The following is a 16,550-nucleotide window of genomic DNA, read 5'->3' on the forward strand; positions in this document are numbered from 1 at the left end:
GTGGGATAATAAAATTATAAATGATGGTAGCTGCCCTCAGAGTTTCACCGAAAAATGGTGGGGATTGGATCAACAGATTTAGGAAAGCAGTCGAGTTACAAACGGCATGATAAAATGAAAGCTATGATAATCGCGCTGCTTCTTGGGGGGAAAAAGGCTAAAAATGAATGGGATTTAACACTTACTGTGTCATTTTTTGTGGTTATTTTAGGTTGGAATTGCCATGTGTACATACAAAATTTCAGTTAGGGTTTTCTCAATCAGCGATTTTATTTTGCAGCTTCTAAAAAGGAAAATAAAGCCCTTACTGTAGACTTCTATCCATTAAATCCAGCCTAGCCTTAGCAGCACTTATTCATCAACTTTAGGTCATTCTAAATCCTGGAAATTACTCTAATGTTAAAACTCCTGCCTGCGAGCTGAGTCTTGAATGATGGTGACCCCTAAACAACCAAAGTCTAGAGTGGGTTCTGCCCTTGGACATAACCCAACTTCCCAGGAGTGATGATTGGACAGTTAACAATCCACTGAGTCTCCATCAGACCTGTTGGATACCTGACTATTTTCAGCTAAGTAACTTTTTTTTTTTTTTTTTTGAGTAAAGGTAGATTTATTTAGAGAGATGCATACTGCATAGAGTGTAAGGCAAGAGAAAGGCAAGAGAAAGGCAAGGAAAGAGGTGTGGGAATTGGGTGCTCAGGTTAAAGTAAAAGTAGGTACACACTCCATAGACAGAGTGCGGGCCGCCTCCGAAGGGGAGGGAGTGGAAAAAAAGGGCCGCTAGGCGTGGTGTTGTCAGTTTTATGGGCTCCGTAGCTTCACACGCCTACAGGTGGGACCTTTCCAACTGCCCTGGGGAAGGGGCTTGGATTCCCAGGAATTGGGCCACCGCCCATTCTTTGGCCTTTTGCGGTTAGCCTTGGGACTGTCATGGCGCCTGCAGGCATGCTATTTCTCACCCTGTTACAATGAGCATATAATGAAGCTCAGGGTCTGCTAGAAGTCAAACCTCTTAATCCTCAAGGCCAACTGGGAGTTGAATCTTCCACCATTTTGGTGAATCTTGCACCATTTTGGTATTAAATTGCTGTCATTCCTTGAGTGGCTGTGCCCTGCCCCCTTCCCTCGTGTCTCATTCCCCCCTCAGAGATTTTACTCCCATAATCTTAAGGGGTTGCTGAGGGGCGAAGGTTCATCTTCTGAAACTACTTCCAGGCTGAGTAGGGGCGTTGACCCTGCCTTTCAGGGAGTAAAAACCTCTGAATGCCTAATCTAGGGGCCCCAGGGGCAGGACAGCCTTTTGTTTTTGCCTCAGAGGGCAATACAACTGGAATCCTCCTATAGCCATTGTCTTGATGTGCAACTGTTCAAACCGCTTTCATAGCCTTCTTATGAATTTTCTTGAAGATGGAGCACCTTCGTAACAACAGTTTAACAGTCTGTAACAACAAAAAGACTTAAAAGGCATGGTTAAACACCTGTAATTGATAAAGAGACTTGTTTGTAATTACTAGAATTATGACTGATTATATTTAACTTAACATATTAAAGAATCCTATGTAACTTAATATCTGAGATGCCTCAGGTTTCCTTTAAAGCATCTCAAAGTCAGCTGGGGCTGCAAAAACTTTTAGAATTTGTTAAATACTTAAAATCCTGATTAAGCATGAAACTTTTTATTTTTCTACTGTATACTGAAATATTTTAATTTTAGGAGCTTTAATTGGATGTATTCTCAGCTAAATAACTATTGACACTCCTTTGGATTTGTATGTCAGAAATGTATTAAGCCCCTTCTTTGTTTCTACTCCCCCCCCCCTTTTTTTTTTTTTTTTTTTTTTTTTGCTTTTTAGAATTCCTCAAGACACTTCCCACATGGATTCTTAGAAAGTTCATGCTATGTGCTATTTTTCAACAAAGATTTCTCTTCTTATACTAAAAAGATACTCCAATCGAAACTCTTATTTGAAGGGAATAAGGTTGTTCATTCCTACAGAAGATTAAAAAGCAGTGATAACATGAGCACCGATTTAACCGCACATCACACTGCCCTTGAGGAAGGAAGGCTAACTTTCATAGTGAACCAAACGACATTGAGGGACGGAAGATATGTTAACATTTCTGCAGCCCTAATAATGCCGCAACCACATGTGAAAGTCAGGGAACACAGCCTCCAAAGAGTAAGGAGAATGTGAGGGAAGTGTGACTGTCACTAGCAGCAGGCTTACACAGGACTCATTGCCAGGGCCAGCCAGTCTTGGTTTAGTCTGTGCATTTGAAATGCTCTGTCCCTCTGCACACTATGTTGACATATCACTTTATGTTTTAACGTGAATGTACCAGTCATTGCAACCACATAGTGGGTGAAGAATCACCAGGGAGGGGAGAGAGAAATGGTGTTAGACGCACCACTCTGCTGGAGCATGGTGGGAGGAGAGACGTGGGTGGCAGGATTCATTAATAAGTAACCAAATATTTATTATTTGTTGACTGTTTTTTATGAACTTCACACCATGATAGTTAAAAAAAAAAAAGTTTAATACTAGCCTGCACCCTTAAGGAGGTTATCAAACTTAAGGAGATTAGAATAAAGAGCGTAGAATCACAGAGTGAAACAAGTTTCCTGTCCGGAGTACTCAGGGCCCTCCTAGTGGCGCTGGCTGTAAAGGACACTGGAGACTACTCTGGGTCTAGCTAGCTGAGTAGCTCTCTGGTATAGTGATTGGAATCCTGGCTCTGCCTCTTCATGGGTATCTTGTTGAGCAAATGATATAACCTCTATAACCTATGGTTTTACATCTCATAGAGTTGTTGGGGAACTCGATGAAATGCTTGTAAACCACTGAGCACCGTTCTGGGGGCACAGTAAGCCCTGCACATGATCGCTGCTTGTTGGTACTGCTCTAGTGTAAGCAAACCCCAGTAGGCAGCAGAGAACCTTGATGAAGAGCTCAGAAGGATTTGCAACTGTCAGTGAGTCATTAAACCTGTAAATGGAAATCCCAATCATAAATGTCGATTTTTTGAAGCAGTATTTGACATTAACTTTTGTGTGACCAGAAGCCATCAGGGAAATGTGGGAAGTGTCTGGTGACAGGCAGACACCTTAATAGGGATTCCCTGATCCTGTATAATTCAATAGGGAATGGAAGTGTTGTAAAGATGAGGACTTGAACGTTGTTCCTGTACACAGGGGTACCTGACATTGCAGGTGTGCTGATCCCAGGCAGGTGGCTAAGCTCTAGAAAGCACCTGAGCCCCCAGCCTTGCTTGGGCTTCGTGAACGCTTTCCTCTGGGTCCTCTGAGTGAGAAGATGGAGCTTCCACTCCCTGTGGCTCACTCCCCTGACACTAGTTTAGTGTTTCAAAACAATGTCAGCATTAGCTTTTTGTATTGTAGAAGACAAGAGTTCTCACTTGTGTCCACTCTCAAATTAGAATTGTACTGTTTTGTAAAATAGTGCAGTCAACTTCAAGTTTGGTAATGAATCTTCAGGTAAAGCTAGTCTTTTCGTTTTCCTTTAATCAAGAAGAGAAGGCACTGCCTGTTTCTAGCCCCAAATTTAACATTAATACAGAAAATAAAGATGCTTTAGACATGGATTTCTGTCTAAAACTTCATCCAGAAACTGACAGTCCAAAAGGATACTTGCAAACACATTTCTTTTCAAGAGGAGACAGGAGTTCACTGGGGACTTTTTCTTTTCCTCTGCAGGTACCTAGTTTCTAGCTACGAAGCTATGCCTTACTCACCAAAGAATGCGTTTGAAAGCACATCTAGAGATCATGACTAAAACCCCCCAGGTGGTCTCTTCTGTCCTGCTAAGCCCTTTTCTGTTCCCCCAGGGTATTTAAGCTTTTCCTGCTGTGCCTTTCTTTTCAAACTGCCATGCTTTAATAAACAGGAAGGATGAATACCGTATATGCAAGAGTCTTACAAATAAATACAGCCATACTATAAACACTTCATAAACTAAATTGCATTCAAAACTATTTCAGTAATACACATGTCATGTGCCATAAGCATGCTTGGACATTTCACATATATTATTTCATTTATTCTCCCCAATAACTCTACAAGGACATGCTAGCGTACCCATTTTATAGATGAGGAAATTGAAGCTCAGAGAGTTTGATTTGTTCAAAGCAAACAACCAGTTGGTAGTAGACCTGTTATAAGACCAAGATACAGATCTGACTCCTTGCCCCATATACCACACAAACTCAATGCAGTGGGTCCAAAATAAACCCTATTTAAGCTCAATCCTCCTTTAGAGCCAGGAGGGTAATAGGAGCTTGCAGTGTTCTAGTCTTGGACCACAGCCCAGCGACAGGATCAGTTTGCTCCCAGTGAGATGGAAACAGGACTGACTTACTAATAGGAGTGTTCATGAACACAGACGCCATCACACAACAGAGAAAGAGACTTCTGGATAAAAACAAGCATCACCTGACAAAGGTAACCAGCTCTTTGCCACTATCATGTTGTCATCTGCCAACAGAAGCGAATATTTATTCACTAACCTCTATGTGCAGTGAATTTATTTCTCTGGATCAGCAACTGACCTACCCATGCACTTGGAACAAGCAAGTTATTCTCTCCGGTTCCCAGCTCGCAAGGTCAATTTTTAGATGCATACGGGGGAGAGTTCCTGCTGTAATATAAAAACACTATTGAAACGTAGCATCTCACATAGGCCTAGGATGTTAGAAAGAATGTACCACCATTCAAGCATGCAAATCATGCCAGTCAAGAGAAAAAAAATCCTGTGCATCCTGGGCCTTTTCACACACAAAAATGTCACCCAAACTAGTCATTAAATTATTTTCTGACCAATTCCTCATGCCTGTCAAAAATTTAAATCAATAGACGTCAAACTGGGGCCCTATCAGCAGACCCTATGTCACTTCACAAGTGAATACCCCAAAGGAGGAAATGGCATATATAATCCACTGTCAGAAATTTAGTCACTGGATCGCATAAGGCACTGTATTTAATCATCACAACATCTCTATCATAGAAGGTGTTGCTCTCTGCATTTTCATATGGGGAAACCAAGACTTGGAGAGGTAAAACAAGTGGCTTAAGGTCATGAAATTAGAAGAGAAATGAATGAGACTCAAACCCGCACTTTTCTTCTCCAGGTCTCCAACATATATTCACTGTGCAGGGGCTGTGCACAGAGCACTGAGCTACAGAAGCTCGGTGGTGAGCCTTGTAGGGAAGCCGAGGCAAGAAGTGAGGTGTGATGAGGAAGACTGTTGAACATCAGACACTTGCATGATGATTTTTAAAAGCAATAAAAAGTCATTATCTCCAATGTTGTCCACTAGCCTAGCCCCTCGGGATCAAACAAAACGGGCTGTCAGATGCTGGAAACAGGAAGGTGCTGTCTTCTCTAAAGCAGCAGGCTCATTCTTCACCAGCTGTGTTAGTGCCTGTGAAGAGTAATACATGCCTGACTCACGCTGAGGGTCCAATATTCTCAGCTGGGCAAGGCCACTCCAAAGTGACTCTGCTGGGCAGGAGACGTCTGGTGAAATGGAAAGTGACTGCTGCTGTACTGCAGCCATTCCGGCGAAACCAGGTGACAGCACCGGAGAGCATGGCAAGAACAATACGTGGACAAGCCTTTATGGTTGAAGCAAAGTTCTTGATGTCGTGTCAGTACTACACAGTCAGGCCCCTCTGTTGCTCTGGAGACAAGAAATGGCAAGAATTCTCTTCATCATCAAATCATTAGCTGTTGGTGGCAGACACACTGTCTCAGCTCTTGTGTCCTGTGCCTGTCATCCCGTTGAAAGGGTATGTGGAGATGGCTCCAGAAAGTGGCTGCAAATACTACCAACAAGATCCTTGGAAACATGGGTAGGTGTCATGGAATAGTCCTGAGTGAAGTCTGGAAAAATGCATCTATTTCTAGGAGGAATAAGAATGCTCCCCAGGCCATAACACAGTGACCCATCCTAATGGGAGACAGGTCATTTCATCTTAGAAACTGAACACTGTCCCATTAAAAGAGGGGTGAGCAATGGACGAGGATCCAGTGAATGGCATCCTGGAGTCACTTTGGGCTTTAAGTGGGGCGATGGATCTGCTTACAGTAAGTAGTTAGATATTAATGTGACCCACAGGAAGCCTTGTTGCCCTCTGTGGGCTGGTCTGATAAGCCTTAGGCTAACTTGGCCATAAGCTACTTGGGTTTAATAAAAATGAAAACTCCTTGGACACCAAGCAGATGTCTACATCCCTCTTTCACATTTTAGGAGAGAGAGCAGGACTTGGGCACAGTGGGAAGGAGCAGGTTCTCTCTAACCCAGACTGGCTTTGGAGTCTGTTGTAGGTCAGGACCCTCATATTACAGGATCACTCTCAATCCAGTGAGTCATTCAAGCCTCTCTGAGAGCTCCCACCAGAAGCAAATGGACCCACCAGCAGGGTCAGCCTACTTGCTTACTAGGACTCCCAGCTGGATTTTAGAATAGCCTTGGATATGACTGCTGATATCACACTGTACTTCATCCAATCCCTTACTCTCGAAGTAGATCAATGTACCTGGTACCAACCAAAGAACCCTATAACCCAGACTTAAAGGCTCCATTTTGTTTCATACCAGTCAACAAATACCTCTGTCTGGCCATGCATTGCAACACTGTTGCTTGCATAACATGATGCAAGACTTTATCCCCCAGTTGGATGACCTATGTGCTTTGATACACCATTAGCTAGTAGATTTCACCATAAAACCAATCTCCATAAAACCATACCAGAATGCTAGGTCTTAGGTCCATGGAATTACACATCTGGAGTATTGTATGTCCTGTATAACTCAATATACAGATGAATTAATAATTATTCTGTAGAAATTCTACATGCAACACCATCCACACATTTAGGTAATGGCTTCCTCTGTGTTCCATTATGAATCCAATTATAGACACATCTAAGTTGTATTATTTGAAGAAAATACAAATCTCAAGCCTCAGACTTGTGTGGCTAACATCATCCTTTTTGTATTGCTTTAGAAGTGTACACGTAGAATTGTTCTAGTCTGTTCTCCTACATCAGAAAAACATTCTTGGGGAGAAATGAAGGCCAGCAGGCAGCATCCATGTCGGAAAGAAACAACATACATGCACTTATCATTTGGCTTATCTTCCAGTATGAATTTCCAAGGGTTTCAATACCAAATTCCCAATCCAATATTTTAAATACTAAGAGCAACACAAATTTGGAAAAGTTTGGAAGCAATGCATTTGAATTCCATTTGCACCTTCCACATTTGCCCATGTGCATGGCGCTCTGCTCAGTGCCAAAGACGTACATAGATGCAAGCGCTCATTCAGCATGGTTACAATGAATGTGTTATGCTCAATTAACAGAGAACTGGGGATATTATTTAATATCATGCTTAAATATATCATGCACATGTCTATCAGATAGTCATGTAATGTTCTAAGAGGCAAATAGATATTTTGTTTGGGGGTTTATCTAATGATAATTTATTTTTTATTAAGATTTTTTGTAACAAGAAAATTACAACATTCTTTTATAAATATTACAGATTGAATCATACATAAGCTGCCAGAATAAATTATTCATGTCAGTAGACTTACAAGTTCATAGTGTGAGGATGTGTTCACCTCCTAAAGTATTAGAAAATTATGAATCTAATACTTTTCCATAATATCTAGGAAGCAGAACATTAATTTCTTGGCTTTTTGTGTTATGAGTAGTGTAAGGAAGTTTTTCTGAAGACTTTTTTTTTCATTTATATATCCCAGACTCCTTAGTTAGTGGTATTAGAAAATGATCCTCCATCCATCCTCAGGATAGTATATTTTTATTCATAATATTCAAGGAAAAGACTTGGTTTCCCATTAAAAGTTGATCTCATTTGCTCTAATAGCCCAAGTGCAGATAAATTCAATTCTGACGTGTTCTCATCTGGAAGTTTGGGAATCTTATTCACCGTATGTCTAATGTCAAATATTAAAACACACAGTACAATAAAAAGCAAGTTCAAAATCCCTTTACTTTCAACCTATTAGTCAGATTAATGGGGATGACACATTAGTTCCACTGTTACACCACTTCAGTGGCAATCTTCTAAAATTAGGAACTGCCAATCTGGGAGAAGCAAAAGAACCCTCTATCATTTTAAATTTAACTTCAGCCTACTCTGAAGCCATTAGAAACGATTAGAGGAGCTCTCTAGCCGTTATATTCAGCCCAGTAGTCTTAGAGTTCAAAAGGTGAAAAGCACTTTTCACCATGAATAAACTGAGACAAAATTATTTTCAATGAAGTTTCAATTTTAGTGAAAATAAAGCAGGTAATTACATTGGCTATTACTGAGGTCACTGCCTTCATTGACCATCTGGCTTAAAACTAAAAAATAGGTATCATTTGTGACATGGACAGAAATGAGCAGCGTCCACTGCTTCCTTTTTTAAAGGCCTGCAAATTCAGTTAATTCACATATGAACAGTCCTCATGAAACAGTTACTAAAAAAATAGCCTGATGGCCTTTTGAAGCTGAACAACTCAAGGGGAAAAAAACAAACATGTAATATCTTACCATTACTATTACTATAGTTACCATTTTCCATGTGATGGATTTTTGCATAGTATTTTTGATGCCAAAAACTGGGGAGCCAAATTTATCACTCCTATTACTATAGTTTGCCTATATATGGAATCCTATTTGTTGGATGTAAACTTCGTTTTTAAGTTGAGAGTGTTATTTCCCTAGTAAGGGATATAATTTAATTTTTGCCTAATTTTGTCCTGCTTCCTACAATCTCAGAAAGCATCAAAACACTTTGGGAAGTTGGACAGATGCTGTTTTAAAGTCGTTTTCAATGCACATTGTTTATTTATTTATTTTTACTAAACTCTTACCTCTGAAAAATGTCATTATCGGATTATTGTATAGCATCAGTTCACTGAAGTCTCTCAAAGAGAAGAAAGTTGGAGCAATTCATTGCTTTTTTCCTTTGGCAACTGTGCGAGGACTTCAAAATATATTGTTTAAGAAGAGAGGAACAGAAATTGCATTAATATGCTTTGAGTCTTAAACCTAAGATAACTTTATTCCTATATCTTTTGTAACACCCAGGTTCTGTTGTGCTGTGTCGTGTTTTCCTAACACAGAGGCCAGTAGCTTCAGGTTATGCTATGCATTCAGCCCCAGAATAAAATACATACTTTCTGAAGATCCCATTCGCCGCATTCATTGCTGTTAGAGAGCCTTTGAAAATGCCCTTGCAGGATGCATGGATGTCAGTCTGCAAGAAGGAAAGAAGGGGAGAGGGTGGGAGCAGGGCAGGAGTAGAAAGTAAGTCACCAAGAGAAAAAAAAAAACTATTTTCAATTTGAGGTTATTTCTATTGGGTCAAGTCCTTCAAAATTATTCAGAGGAAAGATTAATGATTCCTTACAGGCAGAGGTAGCTTAGCATCCCCACTAGCCTCTCCTGCCAAAATCCATCACGCAGTGACGCCAGCAGGAAGCCAGCGGGGAAGAGTTTGTTTAACCTAGAATCTGGCACAAAGGGGCTGTTCCAGAACAGGGTTTTGGAATGCTGAAGAGACGTGTTCACAGCAGCATTTTCAGACATGGCCAACGAGGTAGTCCCAGAATACATCATTTGCTTGTGGGTTTACCAGTGGGAGATTTTAAATCACAAAACAATACCCCTCCTCCCCAACTAGCCAGATGTATACTGAGGGACCACAAATGAATTGATGAGTTAAAGTGCAATTGTGGCTCGTCTTGTCTGATTCTGCTCTTGGCTCTTTTCCATTTTGAGAGTGGGAAACAATTTGCTTTGCTCAAAACACAGTTCTCAGCACGATGAGCGTGCAGGCTGAGACCCGTCTCAGAGGTGCAGATGGCGAGTCCCAGCTCTCGTCACAACATTCATGTCGTGCCTGGTGCCCCATGACTAAGCTGTGCCCCGCACAGTGCCATGCTGACAGTTCCCCACGAGCACACTGTCGGGCCATGAGCAGCCTCTTGTACCATGACGCCATCCCTCTGCTCTTTTATTCAGAAAAAGTTGAGCTGATAATATTTTATCAGGCAGGACAGATTTTTACGATCTGGAAAAATTCTGGCAATTAAATCTCACAAAGAAATCCCATAGTTTCTGTTTGGGATATGAAATTATTTCTTCTATGGCCCATGGTTTAATGTTGCCTTCTTATGAATATTTATATTCCTAGCATCTTAGCTACACTGACAGGGAAAAAGGCAGTTCTGTTGAAATAATGGCTGTAATTATTTCATAGGTTCCCTTTTTGACAGCAGTACATCCTTCAGCTTCCACTTTTACACCAAACTAGAGATTAGGAGGTAGCCTAGCTGTGGAAACCGTTGCTGGAAACTGTCCATCCATCATGAGGAACGATCCTTTCTCTGAGGGGAATTTTCTGCTGGATTGCCAAGTGCATAGTATTCCCCTGGAGCAAGACTGCATGAAACAACGCTGCTGTGACACGTCCCATGATATTTAACTCTAGAGGGTCTGGCAGCCCAGTGCTCTGGGGGTGCTAATTGTGTTCTCTGGTTATCATCATGTTTTAAAACCCACAATGTCAGAAGCGTTTATCTAATCCTAGGGTAGAAAAGCAATTAAAATCCATCCCAGCCAGGAGAGCTTCCACAAAATCCATTATCCCTGCCCTACTTTTAGGCCCATAAAGGAAGAACAGTGGGTGAAACAAGCCACAGAAGCCTTCAGTTTATTTCATAAACGTATATTGAGCATGAATTCTGTGCCAGGTGCTGTTGTGGGTACAGAGAATATGGTGGTAAGAAGACAAACGGAGACCCTGCTCTCAAGAGCTCAAGTGCTGGTGGGAGGCAGATGGGAGCAAGTAGAGGAGTAAACAGTAGGCGGGCGGACACTGGAGACTGAAGTCAGCCATCGTCCTTCTGAGAAGGTAGACCCGAGTGTCAAGGAAAGGCCCGCCACGGAAAGTTCTGGAGGAGGAGCATTCCAGGCAGAGGAAGCAAGAACTGAAAAAGCTGCAAGGTGGAAAGGAGCTTAGGCAGTTCAGAGAATGGAAGGAGGCAAGTGTGGCTGGGACGCGGAGAGCGGCGGGGGGGTGGTCTGAGGTGAGGCAGGAGAGAGAGAGGCACCAGCTCACAGGTCCCTGACGGCCTGGACAAGAGCTGTGGGTGTTATTCCAGGGCAGTAGACGTTAAGCAGGAGAGTAGCATGGTATGGGGGCTAAAATTAAAGAATAATAATTCTGGCTGCTGTGTGGACTAGTGGATTGTAGGGAGGGCAAGATTGAAACTAACAAGACTGCAGTCGTCCAGGTGAGAGGCGTTAGTGGCTTGGACTGGGTTGGGGCAAAGCAGGTAATGAAATGGATGGATTAAGGACTTGCTGTAGTTTTTGCCTGCCTTTGCTGAGAAACTCAGAATTAAATCTAAATTTTGAAGTGTCTGTAACAGAGGTGTGCTTTATCTGTTTTCTGTTGCTCTCACCACATGGACGCCTTATAATTGACCAGTACTGAATTCTGTCTGGTAGAGAAGGAAACAGAGGACCAAAAGTAGTAGTGGTCACAGCATTTTAGCATATGCGTGCAGAGCATAGCATTCAGACAGAATAGCAAAGGGATTAAGTCCTCAGGGCTAGGTGGGATCCCAGGCTTTACCACACACTACCTGTGTGACCTTAGACAGGTTGCTTACCTTCCCTGAGTCTTCATTTATCTGTAAAATTATTGAAATGAGAGTACCTACCTTATAAGATTGTTAAAAGGGTTAAATAAATCAATGCACGGAAAGTACTTAGAATAATGCTTGGTACAAACTAAGTGCTCAATGAGTAAATGTTAGCTTTTGTTATTACTATTTTGATTTGACTGAAACCCCTCCCCCCAAAAAGTGACACATATACTGACCTATCAACATGCACTTTTCCCTTTAGTTACCAAACAGGAAGAAAGATGATGCAGAGAGTTTTTTTTTTTTTTTTAATCTCTTAGAAGAAGAGGAATTAACATTTAAGAAGCTCTTGTTACTTGCCAGATGATTCATAGATAATCATATCTCATTTAGATTTCTCTATAATCAAAGCAGCCATCATTTATTAGTAAGCGTTTTACGTGCAACATCTATTTTCATCCTCAGAAGCATGCGGTGCCTGTTTCACAGATGTGGAAGCTGAGGTTCAGGGAGGTGCCCTGCCCTGCCAGCGCCCACAGCTAGTGACACGAGGAGCCAAGATCTGACCCAGCTCTGCGTGACTTCACAGCCTTTCTCAATTCTCACAAAGGGTAGGTGAGAGACCAGCTGCGCCAGAACGGGTCAGGTTGTCTCAGCTCCACCATCAGTCAAGCCAGGAGGCGAGGCTCTCCCTCCCTTCCCTGTGCCAGCCCAGGCCTCCACTTGTACCTTGGCTGGCTTCCAGGCGAGTGTTCCGAGCTGGGTCCCTAGCTTAGTGAGCATGTACTGCTCATGCATTTTGATGTCATCAGGCAAGTACCCGTCATCAACACGAATTCACCACGCGCTTCTTAGGCAGTGAACTGCTGAAGGTGAGAAACCACTGCAAATCCTTTACTTTTTCATGTGGTCATTCAGTCTTTTCCCATTGTTCTCACGGTGTTGCTCTTGGCAATAGAGTTAAGGGTCTGTCGACGCTAGCGTTGGAAAACAGATCTATCTCATGTCATTTATAACTTGGTCACATTAGTTCATTTACTTAGAAACTTTGGCATCATCCTTCTTTCCTGACTGAATTTTTGTGACAGACTTTCATCTCATTAGTTATATAATGCTGGGGAGAGTAATTCACAATTTCAGTTCGTGGTCCCTTTGTTCCTTTGTTTTTCACACTTGTTCCCAGAAAATAAAATTGATCAATTTAAAATAGCAAATGAATAATCCATAGTACTAACTTTAAAAAATTTTAGGTACTTGAGCATTCTATCAAAAGAAAGTCTAGGAGTTCTCATCAGAAAATTGTCAAGAACTAAATTGTACCTGTGCTTTTTAAGATTTTTTTCAAGCAGTTTGCTACCTGGTCTATCCAAGGGTCCAGATTATGTCCTTCGGAGTCACTTCCATGTGTTCATTAAGTCCCTTATTCATTCTTCACATCATCAGTAACCCTAAATTGCCAAGTGCCCACGATATAGGAAAAATGCAATGTATTCATTTTTAGATACATTTCTATTTTGATGGATTTGGGAGATTTGGGGTTATTTTGAAATTATATACTTCCTTCCTAGACTTTAAAAAAGAGACTTCTAATCATTATTTTGGAAATATGAAATCAATTAGTGGCAACAAGGTAATGGCTTCAATATTCAAGTTTGAAGAAACAGACTTACCTTCAACTTAATATCCTTTGCGATATGTTCTTTTTCCCTCTGTTAACGTAAGCAGGGGCAGCATCTTTACACACTCTAAGAACTTCACTGCCCACCCCTGCCTCTGTGAATCTTTTCTTTCTTTGCAATCTGTGAATCAACTGCCCTGATTTGGGCTAGCCAGAGGGTAGCCTTTAGAGTTAAGCATTGTAGATTGATTTAAGAGACATAAATATTTATAACCAGCAACATCATTGACACAAAGGAATTGCCTGATTGAACAAGTTGGAGATCCGTCTGAAACAGATCCTAACAGGCTGGAGTGACATTGAAAAGATCTGACTAGTTAGGGGCACCTGGTGTGAAAAGCAAGCGCCACATGGAAGTGAGTGACTGGACACGGATAGAAGGTCTAACAAGGCAGCAGTGAGAGGTAGCAGGGATCCAGGGGGAAGGGACGAATGAGAACGTAGACCTTTAGATTAACCAGAGGCCCACATGGGACAGCTACATGGAACAAAACAGAACCCTGGAAGATGAAACCAGGCAAGAGGAGCCATGGGGGATCGCACGGCTCACCGAGCAGCATAGCCAGTGACGAGAAACGTGTTTGTTTGAGTCAGAGTCTTAGCTTTGGCTTCAGGACAAGTCTGAAAGGGAATTCATGGAGTGCAAAAGCCAGCTCACCCTCTGTGCTCTTTCGTGGGTAGTACGCGAGAGTCACTCATCCCTCTCATCCTTGGAGTGGAATAGCCTTGATAGAAGCCAAATCCAAGAAACAGTTTCAGTTTAAGATCTTGAAGGTTTTAAACTTAAAGTGTGCTCCATGCCCCCAAAACAAACAGAGCTGGAGGCAGACCCAGGAGCGTGGGTCCCACGTCTCCAGACAAGTTTCCATGGGCGTTTCTCTCCCAAACACTCCGACTCCCTAACTCCCCTTTCCCTGTCGCTCTCCTTCTCTGCGTGACAGAAGAAGCAGGCATTGAAAGCCAAATTAAGGTACTTTTCTGAAATCACTACTTGGCATTAGTAATGAACGCCAGATTCATTTCAGTTCTAGTCTCAGGATGATTTAACTCTCACAAGATCTTAGGATTACAGAAATCACTGGAAGAAACATCATGGAGAATTTCCCGTCATACACCAAAAAATAGCATAGATGCTTAGAATATAAGATAAAAGATGTCTGAGTGCACAAAGATAAATGATGTTTACTACCCTCAGGAAATAATATTTATAGACGGCTACCTGCTCTGCACAGAGCACCACGCTGTTCAGTGCGAACACTGAAAAGAAGCACAAGGTAACAAGCGCCCTGCCCTCACATTGCTTATGTTTTAGTTGAGGAGACAAGAAATCAACATGAAAAAGGAGTGTTTGTTGTAGGTTTTGAAGAGTCAAATAGAACATTTACTGAGGAATTGTTGCAACTGCCTTATATGTATTAATTCATTGAATCTGTGTAACGGTCCTATGATGTAAACACCAGGTATTAAATTATCTCCGTTTCATAAATGAATCAAAGATAATTTGAATAATTTGCATAGGATCAGCCAACTAGTATTTGGTGGAACCAATATTGAAATCCAGGCCATCTGAATTATATTTGATCGTCTGCTGTGAGGCTTGAAAGGCAGGAATTGTGTCTGAAGGCTGGAACAGTCAGAGAAACCATGGTGGGGGTTGTCCACGAGCTGGACATTCAAAGATGGGTGGGGAGTTTAGGGACGGGCACACCAGCAGCAGAGGCACCGACCCAGGGGCCAGCATACAGCAGCCACAGGACAGGTGGACACCACGGGCTGACGGCGCTTCGGGGTCAGAGAAGTCTAAGGTCTCGTCCTGCCTCTGCTGCTCGGTCGCTGGCGGGGCTTGGGTGAGATCCACAAGCTTCCTATGAAGTGGAGACAGTAATGACAATAATAAGTACTTACCCTGCAAGGTTAATAGAAATAGTCAGCAAGATGACATGTAAAATTGCCTAGCCTCTTACTTGTAATTTAACTTAATTTCAAGTGTGTGTGTGTGTGTGTTTGTGTGTGTGTGTGTGTGTGTAAGATAGCCAGCAGATCAGCCAGGAGCAGCAAGCTTATACTGAGAGTGAAAGCAGACACTGGGGAGATTCTGACCGCACTGTAGGGGCTCCTGACTACAGGATTAGCCAGTTAGCAGCAGAGAGCCCCTGAAGGTTGTGAGTGAGAGGGATCGTGAGAACACTTGTTAGGAAACTCAATCTGCCTATGGCACTTCTGTGCAATTTGATTTAGGGGATAGAGCATAAACACCGTGGGAAAGAATACTAGAAGAAATTAAGCAGAGCATATGAAATATGTGATATTTTTCTTTAAAATTCATCCATTTATTCACTGAAAAATACTCAGATACTCATCGCTTACGATCTGGTACCAGGCGCTGTTCTAGGCGTTGCACATACAGCCAGGGACAAAACTGTCGATGTCCTTATCGTCACGGAGCTGATACTCTGTAACAACTCATCATTAGTATAAAAAGTATGTGTGTTCAAAGATAAGAGTAAGAGATGTCACAGAGAGTGAAATGTGTTGGAACAAGATTTTCAAAGCACGTTGTATGATTTCTCTTTAACCAGCCCACCCATCTTCTTCATCCCTGCTTCATCTGACCTTGGTGCGCCTGAGTCTGCTTCAAAGAGAAGTGCTAACATCTTTTCACTATGTTTTAAATAATGTTCACAGCCTCCCCATTGTATCCAAACCAATTTACAATTTTTTTTTTCTTTCTACTGCTGGATCTGAAAACCCCAGAATGCACAGCTTCCACACGTTGCTCGCTACCCTCTTGATTTTGGTCTAACTAGCTCTCCTCTCTCCTGAGACACAACAGCCTGGCTCTCGTTAGGGAAAGCCGTAAAGCACCCTTCTCTATACTTGCAGTGACTTCATTTCCTCCTTCTCAGGTCATCTGCTCTGTGGATTTATTCTCATTCCTACACCTTTTCCTTAACCAATAATGAAAGGGTTCCTTTGGATGTTGAGAAAAGACTCTGAGTACCTCTTCCTTCTGCCTCATGTTTGAAGTTTAGTTTTAATAAAAGTTGTGTTGCATAGAATTACTTAATGTCACCCATGAGCTATTCCAGCACCCTGGTCTTTTACCTAAACATTTTCTTTAATAAGGGCTTTTGTCTGTTTTCCTTTTCATTAAAGAAAAGTGAATAAATAGCAGTTGTTCTT

General features: G+C 41.9%; 1 protein-coding gene across 4 annotated transcripts in view; it reads left to right on the plus strand.

Moving 5' to 3' along the window:
* Positions 1-16,550, plus strand: part of NTNG1 (netrin G1) — a 300,225-nt gene that overhangs the window by 269,346 nt on the left and 14,329 nt on the right. Inside the window, exon 7 of one of the 4 annotated variants that reach the window (XM_064488782.1) lies at positions 12,155-12,377. The exons of the other annotated variants lie outside the window; for them this stretch is intronic. Within the exon in view, the coding sequence (XP_064344852.1) occupies positions 12,155-12,255 (101 nt within the window). The 3' untranslated portion in view covers positions 12,256-12,377. Of the gene's footprint in view, positions 1-12,154; positions 12,378-16,550 lie in introns of those variants that run through there. 4 annotated transcript variants of the gene reach the window in all.

This window comes from Camelus dromedarius, chromosome 9 (assembly GCF_036321535.1).
Source record: "Camelus dromedarius isolate mCamDro1 chromosome 9, mCamDro1.pat, whole genome shotgun sequence".
In the NCBI taxonomy this organism is placed as follows: Eukaryota; Metazoa; Chordata; class Mammalia; order Artiodactyla; family Camelidae; genus Camelus; species Camelus dromedarius.